At 34.2% G+C, this 12,246-nt stretch overlaps 1 protein-coding gene across 1 annotated transcript; it reads right to left on the bottom strand.

The window, feature by feature from the left end:
* Positions 1 to 3,571: 3,571 nt before the first annotated feature.
* LOC115994506 (UDP-rhamnose/UDP-galactose transporter 6) lies at positions 3,572 to 11,524 on the bottom strand. The gene is made up of 6 exons (XM_031118678.1): positions 11,304 to 11,524; positions 9,889 to 10,115; positions 7,745 to 7,929; positions 7,451 to 7,651; positions 6,869 to 7,030; positions 3,572 to 4,160 (listed from the first exon to the last, which is right to left on the bottom strand). Exons 2-6 carry the CDS (start codon positions 10,028 to 10,030, stop codon positions 3,828 to 3,830), a joined length of 1,023 nt encoding a protein of 340 aa, XP_030974538.1. The 5' UTR covers positions 10,031 to 10,115; positions 11,304 to 11,524; the 3' UTR covers positions 3,572 to 3,827.
* Positions 11,525 to 12,246: the final 722 nt, after the last annotated feature.

Genomic DNA, 12,246 nt, shown 5'->3' with positions numbered 1-12,246 from the left:
TGTCACGTGACTAATTGTGAGTGATGAAAGTAAAATAGTGGATCCACACCTCCACCACTTATAACTCATCATGTGACAGACTATTTTGACTAGTTAAAGTGTTAAACAATAGTGGAGGGAGGTAGAATTGGAATTTACTAAGGAATAGATGGTAGATATTAGATACCACATAAGTTATTAGTCCCACTAAGTTAACTGTTGAATCTCATTTAACATATAGTTTTAAAAATTAAAAAGTCGGGAGTATTTGACACTTTATACATAGTGGTGATAATAATTTGTTTAAAGTGTTGATGTTATGGTCATTGGCGTGATGGTGGAAATAGTAATAACAGATGGTGGTTGCGTGTTGGTGTTTTCAGTGATGCAGTGGTGGCTAGCTATATATATGCTGGTGCTAACAATGACAAATTAAGTTGGTGGTGATGGTGGTATTGCTAGTGATAACTGGTGACGATGGTGATGGTTGTAAAACTAATTACGTAGAGAGTTGTGGTTAGTTGCATAAGATGGGTAATTGTTGGTTTAATTTGTACAACAATACCGTACTCCATATAGTTTAAACTTTAATATCGATGCCTAAGAAGAAGAAAATTATGTTCAAGGAAACAAATGAAATTGAAATGAACTTAAGAAATTTTGAAGGTTGTGTAAAATGAAATCTGCCATGAAGATCTCTATTCTCTATCCAAACATAGTATTATAATGGTCTTTACTATTCAAGTATGAGTATTTTCCGACTACATATAAAGTATTTATTGCTAACATGCTTTTGGAGTTGCATTAACACAACATAGACAGGAAAGAAAGAGAAGGCAAAAGAGTGAGAGAGAGAGAGAGAGTAACAAAGAAAACACCACACGTGCACAAACACGCGGGGGCAGCAATTATTGGAGGTTTGTTCGACCCACTTCAATGGTGGGAGGCCCACTTATGGGGTTGTGTTTATGTGTTAGATTTTGCATTAGATGCAACTTTCTTTTCTTTTTTTTCTTTTTCTTTTTTTTTTAAAAGAAGAAAAAATATGGTGGGGTGCATAGGATAAGATCTGAGTGCTCAGGCTAAGGAAAAATAGGAAGATATCTGAAATGCAAGTCAGTGAAGAGTTGGGTTGAAAATTGAAATTGAATAAAGTTAATGAAGAGTTAAATGATTAAGTTTGTGGTTATGTTGGGTTGGGGAGAGGGGTGTGGGTCACCCTTTCTTTTTGGTCTTTCTTTGTATCAAATAGAAAGTACATTGGGGAGAAATGAGAATGAAAATCAATGCCACACGAGAGCAAGAGAGGACTTGAAAGGTAGTGGACCCTACCAAATTATTTAAGGTATGATTCTATGAATATGTGAGTAGATGAGGAGTGCAAGGCAACCTAAAATTTGTATTAAAATCGTGCTATTATTATAGCTTAGAATCCTTTGTTGTTCTCTAGGTTAACCTCGTAGTAGAGTTCTTTGTTTCCTATCTAATTATGGTAAAATGAATGGGTGGGATTATGCTATTTCAATTATTTAAAAACAAATATTGACTACTATTATGTCTTTTCTTTAAATTATTTATGATGTAGTAAAATTCAACTCACTCATTTTTTTTAAATCAAAATAGGTTAATAGGCCTTTAAGAATTTCATAATGGAGTTATGTTAGGAACTATAGATAATCTTAATTCATTATTCTCATCTTTATAATCAAAAGTGGTAATAACTAATAACAAATAATTATTATTCACAAAAATTTAAAAAGCAAAGCAAAGAAAGAAAGAAAGATTAATACTAGTAAATAGTAGAAGTGTGAATGGGTTGTTTTAAGGTAGTAATCAATCTGATTTAACCTCCTTGAGTTAATAAATCTTTAACCCATCCAAATGCATGATATGGGTCATTAGGTTGATGCCATTTTATTTTGCCTAATAAAAAAAAGGATTTCCATTTAATTAAGCTTACTATTAATAGATTATTACTACGATTTACACAATTAAACCTAGTATTCAATTTTTTATTAAAATTAAGTCTTAAAATACCAAAATAAATCCTACTGCCAAACTTAAAATACATACATTTTTAAATATTAATAACATGGATCACATTGAATTACATGCATTGAAAATTTTGTTGACCTAAACTCGACCCAACCCAAACTTCAAAAAAAAATTTCCACCCAAACCAACATATCAACGAATAAGAAATTAATCAGAGGCGTTAGGTTGTGCTAAGTTCATCGAATTGGAGAGTTGAATGCATGCACCCTATTAATAACTAGAAATAAAAATGTAGTAGCAGTGACCAAAAATAAAATAAAAATGCAACTGGAAAATCAGTGTATTGCCTCTCAATTTTCTAACCAAGATTAAAAGCCATAAAGGCTGGATCACGCTTATGACACATAAGAACAAAAAGCGGGACCCAAAAGCAGCTGTAATGGACCAAACTTTCGACAGTCCTAAACATTATTCTCCTCTATTTTGGAATTCACTGTAAAATTTTGAATCTTTGGTTTCCATATCATAATTCAAAACACAATAATTGTAAACTTGTAATCAGCGTATCTCACACAATGGAGGTTTGGTAAATCAAGCAAAGTATCTTGGTGTTGCCCCTTTTTAATCAAATGATTATTAATGGGGTAATTGTATGTTCAGATGGCAAAAATAGTCCTTGTGTTATTCTGGAGATCACTGCTAGTGCTAGGTAGTTTTGGCAGCAGCAGCAGTAGTAAATTCAGCAAGGTTTTTTCATTTTTTGTTCCTAATGTACTTTTTCTTTCTTTCGACAGTAAAGTTAGGTGAAGGACTTTCCCCAGTGCTTTATTTCATACAGTGCTTGAGAAAACATGTTTGAATCTTCTTGAATAAAAATAATGGAAAAAGACAAGGAAGAAGAAAAAAAAAATCAATGTCAAAATACAAAAAGCCAATCAGCTCCAGGTGATGCGTGTATCAAACACCATAAATGTCTACGAGTACCAAATAATTACTGTTTGCATGAATGCATGGTTCCCCACTTCTCAAAATGAGATTTATTACAGCTCTGATTCTTCCAGAGGTTTTTATTAGCAGCTTTCTCTTTGGGACCAGAAAAGAGAAAAGAAGATCCCAGTGGTTGAAGTCTTGTTAAATAAGCATAGATTGTGTTATAGGACTTTGGACCACAATAAGCGTAACTACAAGAAGACCCTGTAGACCGAAGAGCTCAGTTATTCAGGACTCCACTAAGCTAAAGCCCATCCTTTTACATAGAATAAACATTTTGTATGGCCTATCAAGTTCTGATGATACAGAGCCACACAATGTATAATAAGAGTCAGGGAGAGAAGAAAATGCCACATAGAAGGGGGAACTGTGAAGGTCTGAATTTGGTTTTAATGCATATGCTTGACTATCGTTGGTTAAAGCAGAATTGCCTTGTATAGAAAATATATACTTCCAACAAATCAATTTAGCCCCATGGGCTTTCGATGAATTTGATATACATGTGTATATTCAAGCACATAACAAACAAAAGAATAAAATACATCGAAAGTGTTAACAATGAGATAATTCCAGGAAGAGAAAAAACAATGATGAACCAGGTAAAAAGAGCATTAAAAAAAAAGGCTTAAAATTGAATAAGAAATAAATTACAATGTATAATATTTATGGAACAATGTAATTTTAATGGGGAAGTTGCAGTCTTGCACCCCCTTCAACAGCATTCTTTTCCTTCAAGAACAATATGAACTATGATGAGAAAATTTTATAGTAATTGAGGGATCTGCCTCCTAGGTGTAAAGAAACATGCGGACCTGCTAACTAAAAAGCTCAATTTTTCTCGTCTTCAACATTTCACTATAAATCTAGACCTTGTCATCCAGCAGCTCAGTGGACTCCGCCGACCCAACATGTCTTTGTGATTTGTTGCTTGGAGTTGAATGGCTACGCCGCTCCTTCCCTCCTGGCTTAGCTGAGGCGTTGCCATACCACATCATTCCCGCAACGGCAATTAACATACCCAAAATTACCTGTGAATTGAGACCTTCTTTCCCAAAGAAAATGAATCCTAAAATCAGGACCAGAATAGTCTTCATATGACCAAGCACTTGGAATGACACAGCCGTAAATCTGCCTATGCAGATGAATTGACTGAGATTGGTCCCTACCGCAATGGTACAGGACAGAATTATGAATGACTGCAGAAAAAAGTTGGCCCAAATCATTTCAATAGTCACAACTAGCTGCATGCAAAAATTTATCTGTACACAGGCATATGGTCCATTCTACCAAGTAGGACCATTCCACCACCAGTCCATTTGACAAACAGCAAGTAATAGAAAATCAAACTTAATTCTTGTCGATCTTTCTAAGTAAAAGTTCTCATGTCCAGGAATATCTTTGGCATGCATGCTAAAAAGGATATTCATGTGCAATTATGCATGCTAAGCTCTGACCATCCAATGATACACAGAACCTTCATATAAGCACAACCCACAGACAAAAGTGGACACAGATACTTGCTAGGTGTACATGTGTGTGCACACACCTCACAAACATTCAATCCTTGGGCACAGACAGGCAGGCAACAGTAACATTTATTCTTTTCTCAAGGATCAATGAACAGCAATTGGCCATGTCACTTGGCTAGTTGGCTCTACAAGTAAGATGAAGTAGGTATTTGGAAATATTCACTGGGGCACTGTCAATGGCTACAGAGAGATCACCACTTCTTTGGTATTAAATAAATTTACAGCCTAGAAAGGCATTGGGGTTAAAGAAATTTTGTCTGAATCTTGGATCTTCACTAAAACAGCTATATGACCTTGGCATTGAAGTGAATTACATACACTGATTTGAGCTTTTGCTTCATAAACTCATGCCTTTCTAGAAATCCAAACAAAACAAAGGACAGCCCAAAATCATACCCAAAAAAAAAACCTAATAACCTGGCCCAATTCTAACAAAAAGCGAGGTCCCTAAAATAACCTGATATAATAATATTAAATAGAGAAACTGTATACAAGGAATTAGAAACCCAACAATCAGTCCCTTCAACGTTTCTCTTTCACACTGAAAACTATCTCCTCAATTTTGATCACATCAATGATTCAATAACTCATAGGCCAACTTCCCTCAGTATCTTTCTTCTTTTGTGATTCTTTAAATTTTACTAATGGTTTCCTTTTTTTGATGATATTCACCCAGGGTAAGGTGCTCAGATCCTCTATCCCAAAGAGAAAGATGTTCACAGAAGCATGATAAGACTGCCATTCTCCTCTAGAATTTGACATTAAAGAAAGTGTCATTGGTCCTATTATATTTCAGATATGACCCCCACACAGTTGTGCTATATATAATTGAATATTAGAGTAGGTATATGGTAGGAAAGAACTGCCCATGTCATGCACTTGAGAGGCATTCTCAAGAAATTAAAAAATTTCATAGAGGAAGAGTCTGAAGGAGCAAAGGAGGAAGAAGAAAAGAGCTTATAATCTATTGCATGTCACTTGAAAGAAAGAAGTCTTCGAAGAGATAGGTAACATGGCCTTGATGCCGTGTGACATCATCAGTACTACACTTGCATAATTTTCCTTTCTTTTTTTTTTATAGCAAAGTCTGTCTAGCAAATAAACACTAAAACACCCCCACCTTGTGGCATGCGGAGTATGTTTCAAATTAGAACTCTACCCAAATTACCTTCACTTTTAAAGGAACAGTTAACTTGAAAAACACAAAATATAAGGTAGGTAGGGATGGCAAAAATGTCCCCCTCGCATGACCCACCTAGCCCTACTCCACCTCACACATGTTTTTCCCACCCTAAAGAGGGCACAAGATGGGGATGGGTTTTACCCACCCTGCCTTGAGTGTGTATATAAATTTTTTATTTAATAGATTATAAAATTATTTTTATATAATTTATTCTTTTTATATACATTTATTATTAATAACTTCATTTTTTATACATATTTTATTACCATTCCTCAAAACACTTAGGAACATGAGACTAGCTCATGAAGAAAGCCCATTAAAATTCTTTCCTGTACCAAATGAAGACACTTCGCTTAGTAAGGAATGTGCCAATTATTCCTTAAAAAAGAAAAAGAAAAAAAAAAGGACCATGCTCTTTCCTTAAAGCCATTTCAGTTTTTTTAAGACAGGAAACTAATCAGTATTCCCTCTTTGCAATATAAGGGATGAAGTAAAACCTTCCACAAATGTGGTAAATATATAAGAGCAAGCCTTCTCTCAATGTGCTACAAATGTTGGGAACTAATGTGGTGGTAAAGAACCATATTAGTTATTGGGACTGATTTTCCATTCATTATTCCAATGGTAAGCACCCCTCACCCACTTGCAGATTTTCTGCAAAGCACTATATTGGGCCTCTGTGGAAGCTATGTTGACTTTTTTGTAGACCCTGTTAAGTGCCCCTATGGCCTATCTGAAGACAGACATGGGACACTTTAGATACATGTTAAAGGCAATTAAGCAGTCTGATTTTGCTCCTTCATTGCTCTCTCACTTGGTGAGGCATTGGCCACCTTTGACCAAGGATCTAATAAATTATTATCTGTTCATTCAATTTCCCTATTAAAGCAATTGCAGCGGGCAAACCGCTAAACTGCCAAACATGATACTTAAATGGACAGACTAGGCATATTTACATTTATAAGCAAAAATATGTGCAATTCTACAAGCACAAGCAACTAAGCACAATAACATAGTGATGTTCACATGCATGCAAAGGCATAGACAGGAGCATGAACTGACAGCATGATATGTGTGTTGCTGGTAAGTATCTTGTATGTGAATATATGTTTTTATATCAGAGAAGTATACCTCATCATACCAACTGAGACATAATTATAAAATAGTAATAAAGAAAAGAAAAGAAACTTACCACAGATGTGAGGGTATAATCATATGCATAAACTCTTTTACCAGTCAACCAACAATCCAGAAAGGGCCCGACTAAAAGAAGGGATACTGCCTGTGCTGGAGCAGTATGCCCCAATAAGTTGAAAGATCCAAGAGAATAATTCCGCTGAAGATAGTGTACATACTGCAATAATAATAATCAAAACAACGTCATATATTGTAGATTATATGTAAGATTAGAAATCTGTACTTTGGCATGAACTGACACAAATCAATCTGGTATTAAATTTGATATTTACATTATTAAAGACACATCATTCCAAATTAATGTGCAAACCCTACCCATATAGAGAGACAAGATAAAAAGTTAGTTTGGCAAACGCAATTATCAAATAGTATATCATATGAGCTGCACATGCATAGGACGATGTTTATAAGGTGAATGTCTGCCTGTGCACAAATATGAAGGATTTAAAAAAGAATAAGAACACAATGAACCTAAAACTCCACCAGCCTAGTACCAAAACTGACTTTTACCCCCTAATCCATTCAAAGCTGATGATATATCTATATGAGATCAAGGGTTCAACAAAGAATTACTTACATACTGCTGCAGTGCCGTGCTCCAAACTGCCACTAAAGCAGCTATAAAACCCTTTGCATTGACACTCACATCTGTAACAGTACAGACTGCAACACCAAGAAGGACTAATATTATGCTAAGTTTCGTGTCCCTTGAGTATCGCACCTTGTCCAAGACAACTTCGAGAAAACAAGATACCGGGATCATACTCAGCTTTGCAATCTGAGAATAGAAACTAATAATAAGACACATTGCAATTTCTAAAATTTTCTCAAGAAAAAAAGAACAGAAAGAATTCCTTTCACCTAAACTAACCTGATAGAATCCCACAGAATTCCACATTAAACTCACATTCATCCCAACTATGGAAAAGTTTGCAAATAAAACAAATTTCAGAAGATCGGAAATTGGTAGATGAGAGGCCTGGATATATCCCAGCCTCCTAAGAATAACAGTCAACAAGGTTGTTGTGGCAAAATGAAGACCAGTTAACGTTGTAGCTGCATTAAGGCATTACATAGAATACAGTGTCAGGATTGATGCAACCATTCAGAAGCAGTTTGCTATAATTCATTCTGTTTCATAAAAAGCATCAATTTCTTAACAAAAGCACGTCATATTATGTTAAGATAGAACAGATGAGGAACTTTTTGTTTATTCAACATTATACTATCTTTTCTATGATAAGTAAATATGTATTATATTCTACCTATTAAGACACAAACTTCTTGCTCAACATTATACAATCTCTTTTATGATATGTAAGCATGAATTACATTCCACCTAGGCAGAGTTATCTTGTTGAAAGCTCTGTACATTGGCTCTTCCGCAAAACATTTCTGTATCATACAAAAGTGTGATTTATCATATGGCAAAATTCTAGCCCATATGAGTGCTTAGTCTCTTCTCTGACATTAAGAGTGTATGAAGAAGACCCAAAAATAACACACAATTTTCTGGCTTGCCTGTGCATCCTGACAAGGGTTTCCTATGCTTTTCAGAATTTATGATGTCCAATACAAACCAGCAAGCCTTAGATCAACCATTTGAGTTAATCTATAACAACTTGTTATAAACACACTTACTGAAATAACACAAATATAATCCACTATGATTACAGATTACTTTGTATCAACCCAAAGACTGACATCAATTCTCTATAAATTAATGATAAGTTTCCATGTGGCTATCTGGTGCAAACGAGAGGCCTTCAAGAAAACTTGTAAGCTAGATCATTTCCAAGGTGTTCTCAAAGTGTATTCACTTCTATTCTGACCAAAATGAACCATCAAAACAATATTTAGTGCTTCTTAAAGCTACTAGGGAGAATAAAATAAATGAGAATCCTCAGATCAATGCTGTCCAATAAATGGATTATTTCCTTTCAATGACCGATAAGGGAGAGCTAGATAAAGCCTCATTTGTGGGGGTAAAGAGCACTCGAAAGAAAGGCCCTCTGGATAAGAAGAAATCATACAATTTCATCATAAGTGCCAAAAAATAATGCTTCAAGCCTTCCCCCCCCCCCCCCCCCCTTTATTAGGGTTTATGAATATATCATGGGAGTATATGATTGAAGTGTTCTAAAGGATGCATTTTTTTATAGAATCAACTCATGCACAAACACGATTTTCTTAAAACCAAATATACAGATATGTAACAGTCCCAAGGAATATAGACCAATCAGCTTTCTATCAGATACCAGTCCTATAAAGTTTTATACAAGATCTAGTCCCAAAAATTTAAAAGAAGTCCATGAAAGAACCTCTTCTTTCACATGCTGAATTTTTAGATATCTACCACAGTATAAATGCAACTTTCATGGCAAGTAAATATAAGAGTATCTCAGATCAAGAGTGGTTCCCTAATAATGTTAAAAGAGCATAAGTCTAGTTTAAGTTTCAAAAACAATCTTCAACAAAAAGACAAAAAGACAAAAAAAAAGTTTGGTTTCTTCAACAAAAATCATCTTGTGCTATGTTTTTTCTTAAGGAAAGGTGAAAAGGGGAACAGAAAAGATCTTTGAAAGTTAAAAAGAATAAAGAGACACGAGTATATGCCCTGTTGAACTATTATAATTGAAGTAAGTATAACTCTTACACCTTCATCTTGTAAAATTCTAACCTGAATCCAAAATCCATTTTTAGCATTGTTTATGTTAAATTCAAAATAATACTAACAGTTTTAAATTTTTAATATTATTTTATTAATTATTAATTTTGTCAACTTCTCAATAAAAGAAGAATAATAAGAATTCTCCACCTTTTGTCCCTTTTTAACAAGATTAAAGAGAAAACAGACTGCACAACATGACTGATCATATCAAAATCATAGAAATATTAAAGCATAAAGCATGACATATATTAGGTAAGTAATGCAAAGGAGAAAAATTAATCAAATTGAATGTTTGAATATGATATTAAAAGAGAGAGAGAGAGAGAGAGAGATAGGCAACCCACCAAAGCTAAAGCCATATTTAGCCATCAAGGCTTTGTTGACAAGTATAATTCCAACAGATGTGACTACATTAAACATCCATGAGGCCAAATCAAGAGCACCTTTCCTATCAGACAGCTTTGCTGAAGTCATTTTTTTCTCCATCTTGGAATTCGTCGCCGCTATTTTCACTGCTCAGCCTTCATGAAACCAACTATTACACTGGAATATCAAAAGGCAATACCTTTATCTGCATGATGAAACAAGTTATCCAACAAAGTTAGAATCCAAATGACTCTCTTTGCAAGTAACAAACATAATTGATATCAATATATACACATCAAAAAATTCTTTCACTACAAACTCTAACAGATCTTTTCTTAAACTACATGCACTGATGCGCACACGCACACGCACACAAACAAAAACCTTAGAAGCTTTCAACAACTATTGTCAAAAAGTGAGATTATCAACCAAGAGCTTTGTGGCTCAATGAATATGCTCGGTCTCTTTTTTGAGGAGAACCTAGATTTGAATCCCCCTTTCCCTCACTTGTTATAAGCAAACTAAAAAAAAGTGAGATCAGCAATTGAACAAAAGCTCGAACCAAAAACCACATAATCGTAGATGACAAGACTGTCACGTCATCAACATTTAAATTGTGCAGGAGGCCAAGGTACGAACAAATCTTTCATTTTAAAACTTGGTTCGTGAGACTTCCAAATGGTTTGATCTCTATAAAAGATATAACAGCCTTGTAGCTCAACTGGTACCTACTCATGTTTCGAATGGAGACGTCTAAGGTTCAAATCCTCCTTCCCCATTGTAACTATTGAATTATAAATAAATAAATAAAAACTACATTCAATTGCTTATATCAAGTTCTAGTTAGCTCAAGCTCAACTAGTAAATTCTCTTGTTGTTGAATAAGAGACCTGAGTTTGAATCTTAGCCTAATGGTAAAGAGCAATCCTCGTTAATCTTTGGAATACTTGAGTTTTCCATTTGTTTTCTCACAATTCACATCTTTACTAATCAATAAATCAAGTAACCAACAAACTCACACAAAAAAGTTACATTATGAAACTCTCACACAACAAATTTAACAATCACGTAAAATTTCAGTTCACAAATTTACGAAACAGCCACTAAAGCCGATCCACAAATCCACAAAAAATTTAGCCAGAGAATTTGCGAAATCCATTACATAATTAGATCCATCAGGTTTCACACAATAAAAAAACAAGAACAAAAAACGAGCTCACAAATCAGCAAATTCAAACACAGATCAACGCAATCAAAACAGAACAAACAAAACGGAAAGAGAGAGAAACAGAGAGAGCGAACAAAATTACAGAAATCCAAGGGAAAATGAATTCCCGGGAAAACAAATTCCCGTTAAGAAACAAGAAAAGGCATGAGAATTGGAAATCCAGACCTTGGGGAGGAATTGGCCTCGGGAATCGCGGCGTTAATGTAAGGAAGTGCAGAAGAAGAAGAAGAAGAAGAGAATGTTGAAGAGTGAAACGGTGATGATATGGAATTTATTAGTTTCTTCGTCTCCATTAAAGAAAAGAGAGACGTAGACTCTGTGTGTGTGTGAGAGAGAGAGAGAGAGAGAGAGAGAGAGAGAGAGCGTGAGTGATTGTGAACCAGCACTACGTTTTTATTTTTTTATTTTATTTATTTCTAGCTGGATCTTTTTTTTTTTTTTTTTTTTTTAAATATGCTTTGATTTGTCTCCTCCGGGATCTCAGGAGTGATACATAGAACGAATATAATATAAATAAATAAATAAATAAAAAAGAATATTATGGCATCTCCTCACATATTTTCTAGACAAAATTAATTTATCCTCTTGGGGTTTGCTATAATTTAGTATCTAAATTTGCATTTATTATTGAAAAAAAGTTAAATAAGGATAAGGGTATTGATTTAGGAATTTTTTATGTGAATTAGAAAAATTAGTGATTTTTTTTCTTTTTTTATATTTTCTATAAAAGTAATATAAACTTTTTTTTCTAAATTAGTCCATTAACAAATGTTTTAAACACATTTCTTAACCCGAGCCTTTATTATATTTGATCAAGTTATTGCCCGAATGAATTTTTATTTATTTATATATAAATGATATTCAATATTTGATAATAAGACTTTTATTACCAATTAAAATAATTAGATCTCATGACCTGGTAAGGTTTTGATTAAAATGAAATATAGGGTTGTCCAACTCAAGTCAGTATTTGGTGAGCTTGCTCGACTTGATCTGACCTACTAAGGTTAGGATGATTTCAAAGGCAAGTGGCCCTCAATAGCGGTTTTACATGTTTAAAACCTGCATGAAGTGAGTTAAGTGTCAAATTTTCCTCTTGGGAATCAGT

Source organism: Quercus lobata, chromosome 6 (assembly GCF_001633185.2).
Source record: "Quercus lobata isolate SW786 chromosome 6, ValleyOak3.0 Primary Assembly, whole genome shotgun sequence".
Classification (NCBI taxonomy): Eukaryota; Viridiplantae; Streptophyta; class Magnoliopsida; order Fagales; family Fagaceae; genus Quercus; species Quercus lobata.
Note: the sequence above shows the minus strand (reverse complement) of the source record. Positions and strands in the feature narration are given on the sequence as shown.

Excerpts from the sequence above, each read along its gene's own strand:
- LOC115994506 (XM_031118678.1), bottom strand. The coding sequence starts at position 10,030 with ATGGAGAAAAAAATGACTTCAGCAAAGCTGTCTGATAGGAAAGGTGCT. Across the intron at positions 7,930-9,888 it reads TAAATATGGCTTTAGCTTTG|CTACAACGTTAACTGGTCTT; the intron begins GTGGGTTGCCTA and ends GCCTTAATGCAG. Across the intron at positions 4,161-6,868 it reads ATTATACCCTCACATCTGTG|TCATTCATAATTCTGTCCTG; the intron begins GTAAGTTTCTTT and ends TTTTTTCTGCAG.